The sequence below is a fragment of the Myotis brandtii genome, unplaced genomic scaffold (assembly GCF_000412655.1).
Source record: "Myotis brandtii unplaced genomic scaffold, ASM41265v1 scaffold471, whole genome shotgun sequence".
Taxonomy (NCBI): Eukaryota; Metazoa; Chordata; class Mammalia; order Chiroptera; family Vespertilionidae; genus Myotis; species Myotis brandtii.
Genome location: NW_005367989.1, coordinates 699,554 through 720,676, shown reverse-complemented (window position 1 = coordinate 720,676; position 21,123 = coordinate 699,554). Strand labels below are relative to the sequence as shown.

Here is a 21,123-nt window from a genome sequence, read left to right as displayed (position 1 = left end):
TTTGCTTCTGGCTGAATTAACTCTTAGACACCTTGGAAATGTAAAAAAAACACATGATACTAAAGGGTGCCTCTGTGTCTAGAAATGTTCTGAGTCATATCATAGTTTATAGATATTCGTATCTTAAATCCATACACTAACATAATTTGAAGGCCTTTACAAGGCAATAAAGATTAGAGAACCTGACATAATACACCAATTGGATATTTTCCTTAAACAAAAGCACTGTCCTGAGACTAAAAATTCACATTTAGACCAAAATGATGTTAGCATGATTACATGCTTTGCAAACATTCCATTTTACCTCTATTTTTCCTCCCTGCCTCCTACCATAATTGGTATGCCCCAGAATCTCGATGTAGGTAATTTTTCTCTTATTACAAACCAGAGATTCCCAAATCACTGATGCTGCTCCTGAGGTTTCAGTCTTCATGTCCAACTGCACATATATTTATTCAGTTAACATTTTTGAGAGCTTATGCTATCCCAGCCCCTATTACGTATCTCCATGGGATGATCCTCCAACAACTCTAATCGACATCTGAAATTAAATTAATCACAGGCTTGTATTCACTGTTCCAGGGAAGGCTAACATAGCCCACTTGATTAGCTATACTCAGTACCTGCCCCTATCTCCCTGCCCTTATAATCTACAACTTTTCCTTTTAGACCTCTTCCTAATTCACACCTTTTTCTGCATTCCTTCACTTTCAGGGCCTTGTAAGCTCTAGTATAATAAGCTCACACTGAGCTTCCCTTCATCCAACGGGGCCCCCCTGTGACAATCCTTCCAATCCAAGCCATCTATTACAAAGACTGATCCAATCACTCACTTCTGTACCTGAAAATCTCAAGGATGAAGTCAGTTCCTCATTGCCTTTAGGACAACATGCTGGCATCTCAGTAGGATAGCAAGTGGAACCAGTAGGAATGTGCTATTTTATCCTTTAGCTGTATCCTAACCACTCACCCCCCAGCAGCCACTAGTCACAAACGATTTCTTGTTCTGTAGTTTTACACATCTTCACGTCTATGTATTTGCTCTTCTTTCTGCCTTCCTCTACTATTACTCTTCCCCTTCAAGATTCAGTTCTAATAATAGTTCTCTGCACAGGATTTTCAGTGTCAGGTCCACGTGTGCCCCTGCCATTCTATTTTGTCCGTCCATTTATCGGGACACTCAGGTCACAGCTTACCCTAATCATTTGTCCATGTCTCACTCTCTCCCACTCAACCCAGCCTTCCAGAACACAGGTTATCTTTTTCGATAGGACTTACCACAGGACATGAAATGTAATCAGTGACCAACAAACATTTGCTGAACTAGTACTGATGATTTTAATAATACTTTAAAAGTGATTACTTAGTATATGCTAAAGTGTTTTAGCAAGTTTGGGGAAAATGCACACACACACACTAAGGAGACAAATTAAAGCTTGAGTGAGCGAATAAGTAAATGCAAAACTTCATTAAGGGACTCCTCATACAGAATGACTTTCAAGTATTTTTACACAATCAACAGTAAAAATACATTTTGTTTCACAAATCTTCCACCACCCAATAATATATAATAACAGAAATAAAAATTTTACAAAATCAATATTTACCTTTACTACATGTGATGTTTTTTCTATAACTATTTTATTTTGAAATTGTCACCTATAAACCACTAAATTTATTTTATGACTTATTTTAGAAAATACTATTTTAGCATTTTTACCCTATTTGGTTTACTCAGGTTTTCATTCACATGATTTCTATAAATAATTAAGGCTGTATATAAAATGTAAATAAGCAATTTCTCTCAGTTTTAGAGTTACTCAAAAGTCATCAATTTCCTAAATACATAATCCTCACTGCCAATGCCACCACTATTTTTTAATGGCAACAAATAGCTTATGAGAATTTTTGTACGTTTCATTTCACACACACACTGAAATCATTGGAAGCAAGCTGAGCGACCTGAGCAGGAGTTACAATCACTGGATTGGCCAGTTCCCACTTTCAGTCTTCTGTGCTGAGTCTACACATCGATCCAAATTTCTTTCTTTAATAAAATATTTAGTATAAAATACAATTATGGGATAGTTTTCTTGAAATAAAGCTAGTGATAGGAATCAATTCAACATATAAATGAAGAATCATTCCAGAATATTATTTCTTATTTTTTCCTGTTTCTACACAACTCTATTACTGTGAATTCATCACATATAACTTCTCCTATCACCATGGTGTTTGGCAAGAAAATGTGCAATGCTTCTTCTTTAATCTTAAGGATAACACATCTGCCAACTTTTATGTTGCCTCATGAAAAGTAATAAATATTATCCTTCAGATGTCAGCATTCCAGTGCCCAATAAAGGAAAGAGCGTTCATTGTTTTTCTAAATGAAAGAGCTAAAAAACAGGGGAAAAGAAGACATATGTAATACTTTAAACAATAAAAAAAATTCAGAAAGATAAAGAGGTATTGCCAGTGTTTCACTATAGGAATATTCTCCTTTTTAAAAAAAATCTGTTACAGGAAACTATACCAGAAGTGGGATTATTTATTATGCAATATATATGCCTTCATTACCAAAGCTGTGACTATTTTAAATTGAGTCTTTGAAAAGCATACATATAAATGTGTTTCTTAAAATAATTTGTATTTCAAAACAGGATTTAAGCAGTGTTGTGAAATTTGTCAAAATTAAATGTCTATCCCTACCTTCCTCCTAAGTATAGTAAGCACAGTTGCCATGAATCCTAAATTTGAATGCACAACTTTTATAAGTGGGATATGGAATGCCATTTCTCAGATATAATTTGCGGTTCTCTAGATAGGTTTCATGAACAGGAGTTTCCTTACTGCACTTGGTGGTGGTACTAACTTTGAAGGCTCAAGAGTGGCATACTGAGGAGGGAAGCTATGTGATATCCATATTTTTCTCTAAGTGTATTTGATGAATGAAAAATTGTTGACACCAGAAAACATTAAAACTATGCATTGAAAATTTTCCATAATTTTTGGTGGACTAAAAAACAAAACATGATGGAGGAGAAGAGGCAGGAATCTGCAGAGGCAGCTGTCCGATGCAGTGTCAGTGCCTGAGAGGGGTGAGGAGCACATCTGAAATGATGGTGACATGGTGTGCTGCAGCTGCAGTGGGATATGTAAGGGATTGTTCAGAGGACAGTAGTGTCAGAGCACAAGCAGAGTTAGGAGGGCATCAGCGCATCAAGACACGGAGTAGCCACAGCCACTGATGACTGGTTACATAGAGGGGATTTGATCAAAGAAGAAAATATATTAAGGATGATGGAAGTCAGGTTTCTCATGGTCAGAGAAGGGAGGTACAAATTATAGAAAGGAAAAAAACTAGGATGAATGCTGTGGTATTGTATCGAAATTAGAGATATCAGTATGAACTAACGTTTTGCAATGTCTTTAGATAACAGAGAATTAAATGTAGAGGTAAATGTGTGTGTGTTAAAGTTCTTCAGAGAAATAAAATCAATAGGATGTGGATGTGTATGTGTGTATAGTTTATAACAGGGAATTGGCTCACATAATTATGGAGACTGACAAGCTAGAGACCTAGGAGAGCTGATGATAAAGTTCTAGTCCAAAGGCCAGTAGGTTCAAGACCCAGAAAGAACCAATGTTTAGGTCGAGTTGAAAGGCAGAAAAAAAAATTAATATTCCAGTTCAAAGGCAGGAGGAGTTTTCCCTTACTTGTGGAAGATCAGTCCTATTATCCCAGTCAGGCCTTCAATTGATTGGTGGAGGCTCACCAACATTAGGGTGAGCCTTTTACTCAGTTACTGTTTCAAATGTTAATCTCATCCAGAAACAACCAACACCCTCACAGACACACCCAGAATAATGGTTGACGAAATGTCCAGGCACCCCAATCAAATTGACACAAAATTAGTCATCACAATTTGCCTGTGTGTGTGTGTCTGTGTTTAAAATACCTAATGCCCAGGGCTTGGTTACTAAATACTATTCTCCCTTAAAAGGGTTCCTTGGAGAAATGGCTAAATTCAAGACTGGACAGGAAAAGTATAAGATGCACCTCGAACATCTTGTTGTGCCATAATAGAGTGCCCAAAGAATGGTGAGGACATGTCCAAGGATGCAGAAAGCAGCTTGAAAAGACTCCCATTGGCCAAAGCCAGGCAATTTAGCATAAAAATTAGTAATAATAGCAACAAATTACCACAGCAAGTAAAATAAGAATCCATGAGCCCATACTCAGATTAATTAACTGAAAGTTTGATGAGACCATCTCTCATAAGTACATAATCACAAAGTACAAACACACTAAATATGTATTAATTGCAAAAGGCAAAACAGTAACTTTTCAGTGCAGAATCATGGCAGATACTACATCATGTCAGCAACTTACTCTCAAATTCAGGGTAAAGTATTTTTTGTTCTGTTCTTACAACTATTCTCTATGTCTAAAATTGTTTGTGTATATAAACATTTTATTATATTGTCAATCTGAAATATCACTTGTTTTCTTAAGAATGCAGCTCTTTTGTTATATTTTAACTATTATTTTGGTATTTGGGTGTGAAAAGGCAGTAATTACTATACCCTTCATCTTATAAATGACTAATTATGATTTTTAAAATCTTAAACAAATTCTTGGGTTTGGATTTTCGTTATGTAAAACCTTATGATGTAGTAGTACTTGGATACACTTAGTCATAGGGAGGACAACCTCACATTTCCTCCTGGGATCTCTCTTTTTTTTTATACTTTCCCATTATGGTAATACCTCCTTGACACTTCAATGAAACTGTTTTAACAACTGTTATCACCAATCTCTTTTGTCTTTGTTAGACTCTGAGGAAGTCACCCATCCTTTCTTGCAGCCTCTAAAGCATTTGATACTCTTGGCTCTTTCTCCTTGAAACTCTCAAGTCACTTGACTCTGTGACAAGGTCCCTCACACTCCTCTTGCTGCCCCATGAATTCCTTCATGGTGGCAGTCATAGACTCTTTCCCTCTCATAGTCCCTAAAATACTGATGCTCCTCCAGGCTCTGTGCTAATGCCTCATCTCATCCCTTAACGCACACTCTTCCATAGTCATTTCTTCAAAGTCTTGATCGCCACCCATGTGCTTGCTGATGGGCCCAAATCTCTATTGCAGCCTGATATTACTCCCGAGCATGGATCTGAATAGTCCATTGCCTACTAAATACTTCAAAATTCCTATCCCTCCGGTATCTCAAAATCAGTAAGTGCAAGCTGAATCCATCACCTTACCCCATTCTCCCTTAAATCCCCTCCACTGGGCTTGGTGCTTTTTTTTATTCCCCCCTTAATGAATCATTTCAACAATATCTAGTGGCAAATCAGCCAACAAGATATTGTTTAACTTCCTTATAATATATCAAATTCATACATTTCTTACTCCCCCCTCCCCCTGTTTTAGTCAAGGCCACAGTTGTCTCTTCTTTGGATTATGGCCTCATGGTTTGTGTCCTGTACAGAAGTTTTGCCCCCTCTGATCTGTTTTCATGATGATGCCAGGGCATACACATTAAAGCACAAATCTGGCTATAAAAATCCTCTGATGGAAATTCTGTGTTGCCTTTCCATTGCCATTGGACACAAATGCAACCTCCTTAGTAAGACGTTTGTGATCCTTTTCCATCAGTCACCACTCACCTCTCCAGCTCCATCTTCTCCCATTCTCTTTTATTAGAATCATGCTCCTTACGATTCTATGACTAAGTCGTATTTCATCCAACTTCCAAACTGGCACACACTTCAGGCCCCATTTCCTTTCTCTTTCTTCATCTGGTTAACTGTTGGGCAAGATTCACAGGCACCATGTCTCCCAAGGAGCCTTCCTGACAGCCCCTCAGCAGCTGGTTTTCCCCTCAGGACCCTGTGATTATCTCTTATTTCTATCAGGACATTTGTTATACTGAACCACGGTTTTCTGTCTGCACTCTCACAGCCACAATCAAGCTTCAAACCCTTCACTAGCTTTGCTTTTCGCTGTCACTTTATACCGTTTCAGTTTTCTGCATTGCACTCATCGCTGCTGACTATTTTTCTTAATTATTAATTCATTTATTTTTTATCTGTGTGCCCCTAGCCAGAAGGTAAACGCCATGAAAACACAAACCTTGTCTGTTTTTTTCTTTACTTATTTCTAATGCCCAGAAAAACACTTCAATAATCAATTAGTTGAATAAATGACTCTCCCATAAGACTATATAGGCTTCTTGAGAACAGACTCTATCTTAATAATCTCTATTTATGTGACATTATCCTTAGCATATCAAAGGCAGTAATATCACTAATTCACTCAATAGATATTTGTTATTTCTATACCCTAGGCACTGGCTGATGGATCCAAATGAGAAAAACACAGTCCAACCCAGCTGACATGGTTCAGTGGTTGAGCATCTACCTATGAACCAGGAGGTCACAGTTAGATTCCCAGTCAGGGCGCATGCTTGGGTTGCGGTAGGGACTGTGCAGGAGGCAGCCGATCAATGATTCTCTCTCATCACTGATGTTTCTATCTCTCTCTCCCTCTCCCTTCTTCTCTGAAATCAATAAAAATATATAGAAAAGAAAAGAAGAGGAAAGAAAAGAAAAACACAACCCAGTGGCAAAATTCACAATGCACCAGGAAAGACCCCAAGCATGCAAATGAAATCCAATTTTCCCAAGTTCTCTGAACATCCAGAATCATCCTGTAGTTTAACCACATAATATAAAATAACTCCAGAACCCACCCAAGTGAAATCTAGCTCCCTTATTGATATTGCTAAGAATTCATCAGGGAATGGGGGTTGATTAGTTTCAGAGGCCCAACAGTCACCTCTTGCTCCAAATCCATTCCCCAAGCTCCATTCTTGATGACCTCATTAATCTCAGTCTTACTTCCTGTGGCTGTTGCCTATTATCTCCCACAAAAAAATATCCCTCCTTTATTCCACCAAACACAAACCTATTGTATGTAACTGACTTGTAATGAAGATTTAGGGATGGGGGGGGATTATAATTCAAAACAGAAGGCAATCTATTACTATTAAATAGCAGTCCTTTCCCAAACAAGAAAGCTGTCACTAGCCTTTTATCTCCTTAATCACCAGTCTGCCACTGTATTGTTAGAACCTACTTCCATCCACAGAGATCTTTCTTCCAGAAAATTCCCATTACTTTATTATCCAGAAACTTTAGCTTCTCTCGTATCACACTTTCTCCCCTCAATGAGTCTACATATCACATTCACAAGGGGACCACTAATAGGTTTTCTTAAACAAAAGAGCTATTTACTCCCCTCGATGAAGGAGTAACTCGATTTGAAGAGAGAGAAAAATAAATACAGACTTTTATCCCTGTTAAATTTCATCTTATTATATTTGGCCCATCATTTCAACCTGTCAAGATCTTTTAGCATCTTGGTTCTGGCATGCAATATCTTCAGTGTCCCTGCCAACTTCATGTCAAATGTAACTTGCTTAAATGTGTTCTCTATCTTCACATAAGTCGCCAACAAGGGCTAATAGGCATGTGCTGTTTTGTTACAAGAATTCAAGAGCTTTAAAAAAATGGTAAAAATCACCAAATGAAACATCTAAAAATAAATATCTTTAGACTGGGAGTGAAGGTCTCATGTCCAGGCAAGTGTGTCCCATTTTTCTTGAAAATCCCTTCACTGCTTAAGAGCTATAGGTTGCCCTGGTGCAGGAATGAGGCCTATCATGGGTAGGTGCTGTAAAATATATTTTAATGTGGCAGAGCCAGAGCTAGTCTAAGACAAATGAAAGGCCAGAGGGAGAAAATGTCAGAAGGCACTCACTCTTCGGGTCTTGCAAGGCCGGGTAGCACTTGCACGACTTTGGGAGTGAGCTCACCCTCAAATTTTGCACCTCGGCTTCCCATCTGGCATCCTAGTCAAGGTCCCATAATGAGGAGGAACATTTACAAACACTTACAGAAGGTGTCTTTTTCCAAATTGAGCCCTTCAGCCTGAGCATGAGCTGTTACATTGCCATTGCAGCTGAACCCCACAGTTAATAATCCTAGCAGTCCTCAAGCCATGCTTGAACTTGTCTTCAGTTCATTTCTCCAGAGCTCCAGCATTACTGAGTGTGAGCTCCAGGTATCAGAAATAATAAAAAATAGGCGTAAGCAACCTTTTAATTCAGAACATAGACCAGAAAGGCCAGTTTTGTTATTCAATACATTTTGCAACCTTCTCTGCCAGCCTCTACATTATCTTCCTCATCTTCTTTTCCCCATTTCTTTGCAGTTTGATCCACCAATACCATCACTTCCAGAAAAGCCAAGTTCAAACTTAATTCCGGCTTAGTTGAAGGTGTATTGGGATCCCTTGGCAACCCTGTATTGGTGCATGCAACTGACTTGCTCTGTCCAGACCTGCCACTTTTCCTGGAGGTCTGTATTGCTACTCTGTGTCCAAATCCTGGTCCCCTGAACTGATGCTACAGGGCACAGTACTTCTCCCTTCCTCTTTCCTGATGCCTTATCACTATTACACCAGCACTGCCAAGTGCCTGTGGAGGTTGTGTTCCCTGCTACAAAATTATGTGTGTCCCAGTATACCCAGTATATATATATACTGTTAACCTAGTTGAATACATACAGCCTAACTCTTTTGCTTTTTAAATAGTATTTCATAGTTATTTGATGAATGGATGAATGAACTAATGAGAATGAGCAGTAGGAAGTAGGTGTCCGACACTCAAGAAGCCATTATTTAATTAACTAAATTGTTAGCCTACAGGGTATGAATACTTGGGAGCCAGGCAGATGACAGCAGTGATATCTGAGGGTCTTCAATACAGCTACTCCTCACCAACTATAAGCATTGCTTTATTTCAACACTCAAGTTGCAAAATTATAATTGACAAGTTCAAAGCCTAGTGAATAAAGGGGATTCTGAGGAAAATAATAAAAACAGTATTATGCATGCTTGCTCAGGAGCATACACACATAGATATAATCAACTCTAAAGGGCAGCCAGTCCCAGAATGACCTTATTATTTTTTGTTGTTGTTAATCCTCACCTGAGGGTATTTTGCTATTGATTTTTAGAGAGAGTGGAAGGGAGGGGAAGAGACAGAGAAAAAAACATGGATACAAAAAGGACACAACCTGCATGTGCCCATGACAGGGGCCAGGGATCGAGCCTGCAACTGAAGTACGGGACCTTGACTGGAATTCAACCTGGGACCTTCAGCCCAAGGGCTGACACTATCCCCTGAGCAGAACCAGCTAAGGTGTCACCCTTTTCAATGTTCAAAGCAAGTAGTTAAGGTGGAGATTCTCAATGAATATAAGATAATTTTATGTAAAACAGATTGTATCCCTTCTTAACATTTTAAAATTTGATCCAACTGGATTAAAATATAATGGTTTTGCCCAGCCAGGATGGCTCAGTGGTTGAGCATCAACCCATGAACCAAGAGGTCACAGTTTGATTCCTGGTCAGGACACATGCCCGGGTTTCGGGCTCGATCCCCAGTAGGGGGCATACAGGAGGCAGCCAATCAATGATTCTCTCTCCTCATTGATGTATCTATCTCTCTCTCCTTCTCGCTTCCTCTTGAAATAAATAAAAAATATTTAAATATGTATATATACCTATAATGGTTTTATTTTTGTATTTGCACATTCTTTTATGATGTTTTCACAACTTCTATTTGCTCTTTCAGCAACTATATTTTGAGGCATCAGACATTACAAGAAGTTATAGGATTACAGCAGTGAAAACATTCTAACCCCTACCTTCACAGAGTGTATTAACTAAAGCAACATACAGAATTAACCTGTACTTAAGGGAGCATTTGGTTAAAGATTCACTTTTCTCATCTCCAACCAAGCACCCCCATTGAAATTTTAAGAACTTACTAATTAGGAAAAGAAGAGGAGTTATAAACAGATGAGAGATCTTAGAAAATGTATGGAATACATAGAAGAGCTGAAGAAGTGGTAACCAGTAAACTAGGTCAGAGGAAATGTCCAACCTAGAATACACAGAGTTTTATGGTCTGAACTCACTTCTAATGCAGAATCTAGGGATAGCTTGGGCCTGGAAAATGCTATATTCATTTGAGGGCAAAGTCAGGCAGGAGGCTAAGAGCAGGAGCAATAATACAATGTGTGCATATGGAACAGTTGACTACCCCACACAAATATATTTTCCCAACCCCCAAGTGAAGCGTGTTCAAAAGCAGGCTTCTATTTACCAGGCAGCAGAGTATTTCTCTAAAGAAATTGAGCAGTCCTAAAGAAAACAACTTATTTCAGGTGTCACCAGCATAGGAAACTTAAATGTGGGGTTCCCCCAACCCCTTGCCCCCACTGCCATTACTCTAAACAGTGCTTATCTATCAATTAGTGGGGCCCACATATATAAAGCTACCAATCAGCTTTTTTACCAGTTGATATGTTTTTTAAAAAGACCCAAGATGCACCTGAAGCCAGAAGAAATCTTTCAATATGAAACAGTGACCAAAATAAACAAACATAAAAACCAAATTAAAAAAATAAGAAAACAATAACAACATACTTCTAATTGTTGTCTTCAGAGACTTGTGCAGAAATTGTATCCACAAAGCAAGAATAAGAAGCGACAAAGGGAACAACCAGAGAATCAAGAAGAGCTCTTGCATGTGAGCTCTAAGGTGGATTGAAAGGTAAAGATGAGGGATTTTCCCTGAATATAGAGCAAGAGAAAAGCAAACACAAAAAGGAAGACTGCAGATGTGAGAAAATAGAAGCATGGGAAACATTTCAGAAGGTTCAAACATCTGATTAATAGAACAGAATCTCTAGAGATAGAGCAGATAAAAATAGAAGAGGGAAATAATCAAATAAACAGTTGAAGATAAATCTCCAGTGTGAAAAGATTCAAAGTCTCCAAATTGAAAGAGGCCACAGAATAACTAGAACAATGAATTCTAATATACCACATCTGGATTCCTCAATCCTGAAATTTTGGAGCATCAAATATATAGGCAAAGTTTTGAAACCTTTCAGAGAGGAAAAGTCAGGGCACATACACAGGAAAGAGAATCACAAGCATGAGTATTTTTTATTCTTTGTTTTTATCCACAATGGATACTGGAAGATAATGAAACAATGTTATGGGAGTTCTGGGAGAGAATTACTTTCAACCTAGAGCCATTATCAAATGAGTCAATAGAATTTTAAAAATACTTTTCAGACATGTGAGGAATCAGAACAATTATCTTCCCAAACTGGCGATGACGGGAAGTCTCAAGGTACCAGCTGTGCTCAGGTTGAGAAAAGAACAAGTACACATAGGAGCAGCATGGAGGATAAGCACATAGCTATGAATGAAGACAATGAAAACGTCCAACCATATGGAGCAGTTAAATAACTGTGGTCCATCCGTGGAGCCTGATCAAATAAATGTCACACAAGACTACTTGTTGGCATGTTCATTATATATTAAGTAATAAAAACAGATTACTAGACAGCAATTTGCCAATAATGTGTGTGTATATATATATATATACACACACACACACATATATACACATATATACACACATATATATATGCTATAGATAGGGTGTCCCCCAAAATGAATATACATTATTTGAATAATTATAAAGGCAGTGTTTATTAAAATACATTACATTTTCAAAAGTTGAGCTATCAGCTGTTAAAATGTATATGCATTTTTGGGACACCCTGTGTGTATATGAAAATACAAATATTTATGTATAGGGTTGAGCAACGGTAGGTTTATAGTTGTTCTTATGGAAAATAACACAACAATTAATAGATAATATAAGAATAAACTGTTTTTTGTATTCACATACAAATTATTTTTTAATTTAAAATAATTTTATTCTAAAATTGTTAAAAGGCAATTTTAGGTTTACAGAAACATTGAGCTGAAAATACAGAGGTCCCATACACCTTCTTTCCTTTCTCTCCTCAATTTTCCTTATTATTTATGTCTTGTATTAGTGTGATACACTTGTTATAACTGGTGAACCAACATTATCACTATTATTAACTAAAGTCCATAGTTTACAGGAGGGTTCACTCTTGGTGTTGTATTCTCTTTGAGTTTGAGAAATGATTTTTAATAGTTTTTCTTTGGAGTTACAGGTGTTTTTTTAACATCTGAAGTTCACCTCCCCCCCCCCGCCAAAAAAAATTAATATACATTATTTTTATGATAAAAGTATGAAGAAACATTTGGATGATGTCATTATGTTATTTTTAAGGAAACTAAACAGGCTGTCTCTACTTCCTCATTTTTTTCATTCACTCCTAAACCCTCTGCCATCTAGCTTCTATCCCCAAGTCTTCAGAAAGATTACTCTTCACCAAATAACAAATGGCTCCCTCATAACAAAGGTCTGTGGATGCCTTTGTCATTATTATTCAATCTTTTCATGTTTTTTAATATTATTAATCACTCTCGTCTTTGAATTCTCACTTCCTTTGACTTTCTGAACTCCACATACTCACTCCTAGCACCCATCCTCCTGCTCAGTGCCCTGCCCTGTCTCCTTTCTGGGCCTTCCTCCTCTGTCCCACCCCTTCAGTGTCAGTGTTCCCAGCAACCTGCCTTTTGGTTGTTCTCCCCATTCTTTGCTGGGACAACCCTATATATTTCCCTGAGTTCAACTACTATCCCTATGCTATTGACTCTGCCATCTATATTTCCAGTTCAGATTTCTCTTGGAGTCTCAAAACCCTAATGCCAAGCTGCCAACCAAACATGTCCACTTGGGTGTGTAAGCCTGGGCTTATTATCTTCCTCCTTGACCCCATGCAAGCCCAAGTCTTTTGTTGATTTCAGAGAGGTAGGGAGAGGGAGAGAGGGACAGAAACATCAATGATGAGAATTATTGATAGGCTGCCTCCTACATGCCCCCTACTGGGGATGGAGCATGCAACCTGGACATGTGCCCTGACCAGGAATCCAACTGTGACTTCCTGGTTCATGGGTCAATGCTCAACCACTGAGCCACACTGGTTGGGCAGGTTTCTTGTATTAAATTGTGAAGTATTAATAGAAAAAACTGCATTTTTCATTTTTATTAGATTGAACAGGATAAAATTGTTGTTTTTTAAGTCATATATTCCCTAGATCATATATTAGCAACTTCATGTAATTTCACTTGATAAATCCCAGCACTTACCATAATACCTAGCATTTAATTAATGTTAGATAATGTTTTGTTAAAAGAATGAATAGGTGTTACAATATTGGGTGGGGAAGAATTATTTTTGACATCTGGGTTTGAGATTTATCTGCACAGTTTAGGAATAAAACAATAAAATCTTCATTGTTATAGGATAAGATCAAATATTTAGTATTTTAAAATCAGAAGCTAAACTATCATCATTTAAGTCAGCAAAGTATGTTAAATTAATGATTCCAGCTCTACTATTGTTTTAAAGTTTATCACAAAATCTCTCTAACACAAAAAGGGAATCATTTGTTGAAATAGGGGACACACAAAAAAGCAAACAAAATGTATTTAAGCTCTTAATATATAAATTACAGAGTATTTTTACATGATCTGCATGAAGAGCCTTTATTTTTCATATGGAAGAGAGAAACAGATTGGTTATTGAATATTTTGTCTTCTGCTTCCCCGTGGTTAATTTTCGGTTAACAGTATGTGGTAAAATCAAACACTTTTTCAGTTATTCTTGGCTTACATGGATGTTTAAAAGAAAGCTACCTGCTGAATTGGAAATGAAAATAATATTGATTGAACATAGTGAAATCAGTTGGATCTTTTAGTGTTTTACATCTCTTTGTTTCCTACTAACTTTCAAATGGGTTGACTGATTTTGATCAAATTTGCTGCATTTCAACTTCAAGTATCAAGATCAAGGGCCATCTTAGAAGAAATCTTCCAGGGTGCCAAGTTTGTCTCCAGGAAATTCTTAACATTCAGGAGAGATTAACACTTTTCTTGAGCTAAATCATGAAGGGTATATAATATGTCCCAGATAGCCTTACATCTGTGTCTTCAACATTTTCTCCTTACATTATGTCTCTTTTCCTTCATTCCTGGGATCAGACACATTTCTAACCAGAAATTGAAAGGTCTTTCTCCTGACATAGGAAGAGATAATAGAGACAAGACAGGCAGGCTTTCCCACTACCTCTGAAAGCGTTTAGGTTCTGTCTTGCTCTGTGGAATATGGTACAATCCACAGTTTATTCAGTTTTCACTAAGTTTGTGTGCATGTATTTGTGTGTATGCATATGTGTTTGTGTATGTAGTTCTACGAAATTCTATCATATATGTAGATTTATGTAATCACAGCAGCAAAGATACAGACTGTTTCACCATCACACTCCGTTGTGCTAGCCCATTCTAACTTCACCTGCTCTGCTCACTAGCCACACCTAACAAGCCACACCTAACCTCTGACAAGCAAATAATCTGCACTCTATCTCTATACTTTCATTATTTCAAGGATGTTGTATACTAGTAAATTGAGTCACATAGTATGTAACCTTTCAAGATTGGCTTTATATATTCAGCACAATTCCCTTGAGATACATCCAAGTCATTATGTAGATCAATAGTTTGTTCCTTTTTATTGCTGAATAGTATTCCACGATATGAGTTGACACAGCTATTTTAACATTTGTTAGGAAACATGAGTTGTTTTAAGTTTTTTACGATTAGAAATAAAGCTGTTATAAACATTTGTTACCAAGTTTTTGTGTAAACGTAAGTTTTTAAATGTTCAAGTTGAAGTTTATATGCTTCTGGACTAAGGAAAAGGAAGCAGGGGCCTGAGGTTGCAACAGGGAAGCAGGGAATTCACAGATAGATGGGAAAGAGCAAACAGGTGGTACACACATTCTTTCTGGGCTGCCCAGAAGCAGTGAGACACAGAAGGGAGCCCAATAAACAGGGCTGCTAGATTTCACATGGTCTGCCACACTGAATGCATATATGCTAAGGTGAATAGCTAAAGGGAACAGCTGCCTTTCTTTAAGGGGGATAGATTCCTGCTTAAAGTGGAGAGTCAAAGGTTCTTTCCAAGTCTTTTGTTTCTTAATAACCAACTTAAAATCAATATTCAAAATGGCATATTGGGGGTGGCAAACTCCAGTTCCCCTCACAGTGAAAAATAAAATCTATGTTCAGTCTATAGCAGGTAATATGTTACTTTCATCTTTGGCTAGACCTTCTGTTACACACATTTTTTCCCAGTAAATTTAATCAAAGACTTTATTTGAGGCAAAACTTTGAATGATCCCTGCAATTGGTCCCTGCAATTGGCTTTTATCTTCCTAGGAGTTGGTCAACAAAAGCATTTTGTAGGTGTTGGCTCATGCTGAGAACTGAATGAGGTGCAACTTATTTAGAAAGATGTGACCACAATTAATAGCAGCTAGAAAATACTATTCTTAGAAGAAGAATCTCAAGCTCCCATACTTTGCCTTGCACTTTCTCTAGCTTCTTGAAAAAGTTATAAAGTCAAGTATGAAGAGGAAGCTATTAGTAACCAGGATATTTGAGAGAACATTCTGAAATATGATTTCTCAGGAGAATTGATTGCTAATAGCCTTTAAGTTCAGCGCACTTTAGATAAGATTTCTAAATCCAAAGCTTCTCTTCCACTTTATTTTTATATATAAATATATTTATGGGGTCTTATAATCACTTCACTCACCTTAGCAGTCATACTGCACAAAAACCAGGCAAACTTTGGGCTCAAAAAATATTCCTCTTGGAAGGGAGCCCTGAAAGACTATATGTGAGAAAGCTTTATCTCCTGGCTTAAGTGCTTCTCAGCTCCTGGAATGATTTCCTATTATTTCATTTTGTGCCTCACTGAGTAGTTCTCACTTATTCAGTTCTGTTCATTTCCAAGAAGCATTTTTTTCCTCCTTTGGGTTTTCTTTCCTTGTCAGAAAGAAACATCACTCCCACAGTTTGTTTTTTGGGGTGTGTGTGTGTGTGTGTGTGTGTGTGTGTGTGTGTGTGTTTTCTGTGAGAGTAGAGAGTTCTAAAATTATTTCATTGTGCCAGGTGGTGAGGTCTTTTCACCCTCTAATGAATGCTGTTGACAGAACTTAAGCCATCGTTACAAAACATATAGTTTGGCACAAGAAACTGCAGGAGTTTTTCAAATGCTGTATTTAGAGAAATATAAGTGTGCATTGCAAATGTCGAAGGAAGTTTATTTACGCAGAAAAATCATGGTCACTAACTACATGAAAATTAGAACAATCACATGAACAAATGACATGAGAAAGACATTTATACTTTCTCCTTTAAAGAAGTGTAGCATTTACCTTTTCTCAGATTCTCCCCTTGAAGGATCTCACAGAAATTCAGGATGGGAGGGCTTAAACGACCCCTAGATATTGAACCACGCAACCAAATTGAAACGCGTGGTTTCTCTCTGAGCAGGATGCAAGGGTGGTTTCTTTCCCAGGTTCTTGTCCAGGGGGATTCGAAGAATGAAGCCACAGACAAAACATGGTATATGAAAAGGTGGGAATTTATTGGAAACAACTACAGACTCCCACATAGGGAGGATCCCAAAGGGGATATCCCACTAAGCTCCCTTTTCCTAAGATTTATAAAGGCTGCAGTTCTTTGTCTCTTGAGTCTCCCTTCTTATTGGTTACTATAGCAGCTTCAAAGCTCAAGCCCCACGTGGGGTCACCTCTTTCTCTTCAGTGGGAGAATTCTCTCTTTCCTGTGAAAATCTGTTTTCCTCTTTCTCCCTTTTGTCAGCATTTCTCTATCCCCTGTGGCATTTTTTCCCTATCTCCTGCGAATGGGTGTCTTCCTCTCCCCTTATCCTGTGGCACCTTCTGTACTCTGTGAATATATGCCTTTTGGCAGCTCCATAGGCCTCACCTTTGTAGTTCTCCCCCAATGGACCCTCTTTATTTCTTTTTTAAAAAATATATGTTATTGATTTTTTACAGAGAGGAAGGGAGAGGGATAGAGAGTTAGAAACATCGACGAGAGAGAAACATCAATCAGCTGCCTCCTGCACACCTCCCACTGGGGATGTGCCCGCAACCAAGGTACATGCCCTTGACCGGAATCGAACCTGGGACCCTTCAGTCCGCAGGCTGACGCTCTATCCACTGAGCCAAACCAGTTAGGGCAACCCTCTATTTCTAAAACTCCCTAAACCTGCCTATTTTACCCCTAAAACTCCTTTCAATATAACCACGGCCCTGAAAAATACAATCTTTGGGCCTATTCCTAACAACCACTAGCCATGGAAATCACCATTTCCAAAGACTACCTTTTTCCTTGTATTTCTGGCTTTCCTGGAATAATGCAGTGCCTTAAAGTAGAAGTAATTATATCAAATAACTACTGCCCCCACCCAGGAAGCTGCTTCCTCATCATCTATAATCATTCCTTGTAGCAAGCCAATATTTTTATCCCTGAAACTTAAACCCATTGGTTTTAGCTTTGCCTTCTTATACCACACAGAAGAAATCTAACCCACCTTCTGTGTAAAAATATTATACTCCAAGACCACCCATCATGTTCCCTCTCTCAAGTCTTCATTCCTATAAATTAAACATCCCATCTTCTCAAAGATGGCCGGCCTGGCTTCCCTCGGCAACAGGGACCGTCCCGATCGCTCCCTAGGAATCTGAGGTTAAGCTAACTCAGGACCGCTTGCATGACAAAACCTAAAATGGCAGGCATATCCCTTTAGAATTTAAGGGCAGTGAAGCCACTTTTTAATTTTTTTTCCACTCGGCGAAAATGGTCCCCTGCGTCTTTGGAGGCGTGGTTGCCAGGAGTTAAAATGGCTCCTCCCTGAGATTCAATAGGAAGTGAAGCTGTGACGGCAAGACGTTGCCAGGCTGTTATCTACTGGGCATTCTCGGAGGCGGCTCCCAGTGCCCTTACTAGACATGGCGCTGGCCAGTGTGTTGGAGAGCTCGGTACCGGTGAACCGGCACGGGTTTTTCGGACTCGGGGGTCGTGCAGATCTGTTGGACCTGGGTCCAGGTAGTCCCAGCGATGGGCTGAGCCTTGCCGCGCCCAGCTGGGGTGTCCCAGAGGAGCCGAGGATCGAAATACTTCATGGAACCACCACCCTGGCCTTCAAGTTTCAACATGGAGTCATTGTTGCAGCGGACTCCCGGGCCACAGCGGGCGCCTACATTGCCTCCCAGACAGTAAAGAAGGTGATAGAGATCAACCCCTACCTGCTGGGCACCATGGCTGGGGGTGCAGCGGATTGCAGCTTCTGGGAGCGGCTATTGGCTCGGCAGTGTCGAATCTATGAGCTTCGAAACAAGGAACGCATCTCAGTAGCAGCTGCCTCCAAACTGCTCGTCAACATGCTTTATCAGTATAAAGGCATGGGGCTGTCCGTGGGCACCATGATCTGTGGCTGGGACAAGAGAGGCCCTGGCCTCTACTACGTGGACAGTGAAGGAAACCGGATCTCGGGGGTCACCTTCTCTGTAGGTTCTGGCTCTGTGTATGCATATGGGGTCATGGATCGGGGTTACTCCTATGACCTAGAGGTGGAAGAGGCCTATGATCTGGCCCGTCGAGCCATCTACCAAGCCACCTATAGAGATGCCTACTCAGGAGGTTCGGTCAACCTCTACCATGTCCGTGAGGATGGCTGGATCCGAGTCTCCAGTGATAATGTAGCTGATTTACATGACAAGTACACTGCATCTACCCCCTGAAGGAGGGTGGATATAGCTACTTGTGTTTGGGGTGACTGTTGTTGGTAATATGGGTACAACTCCCCATTCTATAGTGGAGGGGTCCCCAATTGTATTGTTTTTTTAAGCTCTGGTGCATTGACCTCTATTGTTACAGTTGTTAAAGAGCTGTTGCGAAGGTGAAGATTGCTTTTCCTTTCTTGGATGTGAACATTACACTACTGGACCTCAAAAAAAAAAATTAAACATCCCATTCTCCTACAACCATGGGATACAGTTTATAGACCACTATATATTCCAAACACCTCCCTCTGGATATCCTTCATGAATCTCTTTATTCTTGAACAGATGATTTCTGGTGAGGTCTAATCAGTACACAATCCAGCATGACCACTTAGACATTTTATATAAACCCAGACTAAACCACAGGAGCTTTCTCGGGGAACACATCTGCTCCTTATTCATCGAATTGACAGCTTGCTAAATCAAATATCCTCTATCCTAGAACTGTGCAATTTGACTTCTAAACCCAAACATATAACTTTGTTGCAGATAAGCTGCCAGGCGGTGCGGGAGAATTGATCAGCCAGGCACTCAGAGGGTACTCAGAAAAGTTGCCTTTATTGCAGATTGCACTAGTGCTGTGACTCAGGGGAGTCAGTCTCCAAATCCTGAGTGATGAATATGGACGAAGCTTTCCCTTTATACCCTTTAGTTTCTTTGTCCCCCAAATATGGATCAGGCTTTCAGACTCTTCTCAGGCTTTGCAGGCCCCCGGTGAGTTGGGATGGGGGAAGTGAGACCACATCCAGAGACCTGCCAGCCCCTCCGGGGATTGTATATGGTTCATGGTAATGGCCTCTGTAAAATGGGCCTATTCCGGGAAACAGGTTCTGCAAGGCAGGACAGGCATCACAGATAAGAAGGGAGTTTATCAGCAAGCAAGAGTGTATGTCAGAAGGCAAGTTACTGGCACAGATTCAGATAGCTAGCCCCCCAAATGTCTTATTTTTCCCCTTCAACTTTGCACTTATACCTTTTACATGTCTTTATTATATTTACCTGAGCATTCTGGCCGTTTAGATTTGGTTCCTGCTTCTTCTTTACTCAACATATTAATTATTCTTTTAAATTTTTTAATCTCTGAATTTTATTAATATATCACCATATATTTTTTCTATGTCCATTCATTTAAACTGTTGAATAGAACAGAATGAAATAGAGTCTTTTGTTATAGCCTCAATAGAAATACTCCCAGATGGACATCAATCTAAGAACCTTTCCCATTCTCTTTTGGGAATAACCACTCTGACCCAACTATTCCAGCCTGACCTTCAGAAATAATCACCCCTCTCTATTGTTTCCTTTAAACATTGGAAGAAATAGGAAAGTCTATTAATACCATCAAGTTTTTCCAGACATACAATCACTTCTCCCAGGTACTCAAAGTCAAACACAGCGGCGGATACAACTGAGATTATTATTAATTATGAACAGCAGAATGAATATATATGGGGATTCTTTTTTTGTTCCAGGGTATTTTGCATAGTATATCCTGTACGTATATCATCCCAGCTGCCCTATACTCTACGAAAAGCAAGTGCTAGTGTTTTACCTTAAACCAAATTTTGTGTGGTCTAAGAGGGCGAAGTTAGAATCAATGACTCCAAGTTTTAGGAAGAAAGCTATTGGCTTATTGTGAGGAATGGCTATAAATAATGTGAAGGCAATTTCCTGGGTGGAGGCAATGGTTATATGACGTGTTCATGCTTAAAGTTTATCTCAGGGAAAGAAGACAAGGTTTAGTCTCTTTACATTACCTCTCTTTATTGTATCACTCCCAGTATCTATCTCATGTCCAAGAAAAGGAGTCAGTGTCCTCATCCCACCCACCACCCTTCTGCCAGGGTGTCTAGCCTAAACTCTTCAACACCAGGAACTCTCTCATACCCCAGATTTTTCTTTATTGTCCCCTCACCCAAAATGAGAACATACATCCCATGTTGAAAGTTTTCTTAAAAGATGAATATATTACAACCCTAGCCAGTGTGGCTCAGTTGGTGGGGCATTGTCCCATGCACCGAAAGGTTGTTGGTTGGATTCCAGGTTAGGGCAAATGCCTGGGTTGTGGGCTTCATCCCCCAGAGGAGGCGTGTAGAAGGGAGCTGATTGATATTGTGCATCAATGTTTCTCTCTTCTTTCCTCTCTCTCTTTAAAAATTAGTAAACTATTCTTTAAAAATAAAGGTGAGTATATTACTAAATTAATCTTATATATACATTTGAGTTAAGGTGTTAATACTGACAATAATTAAAATATCAATACAGCAATTGATATTTGCATTTTAATAAAAGCTGACAATGCCTTGAACCAAAGGAGTATATATTGTATGTATTGTGGGTTCTTGACATCTTGTCAAGGAAGCAATTGTATTC

General features: G+C 39.0%; 1 protein-coding gene across 1 annotated transcript; it reads left to right on the top strand.

Annotated features, from left to right (window-relative positions):
* The first annotated feature begins 17,881 nt into the window (after positions 1-17,881).
* On the top strand, positions 17,882-18,928 carry LOC102256923 (proteasome subunit beta type-5). Its single transcript, XM_005875862.2, has one exon. It carries the CDS (start codon positions 17,917-17,919, stop codon positions 18,706-18,708), a length of 792 nt encoding a protein of 263 aa, XP_005875924.1. The 5' UTR covers positions 17,882-17,916; the 3' UTR covers positions 18,709-18,928.
* The last annotated feature ends 2,195 nt before the right edge of the window (positions 18,929-21,123 follow it).

Coding starts and splice junctions, on each gene's coding strand:
- LOC102256923 (XM_005875862.2), top strand. CDS start 17,917: ATGGCGCTGGCCAGTGTGTTGGAGAGCTCGGTACCGGTGAACCGGCAC.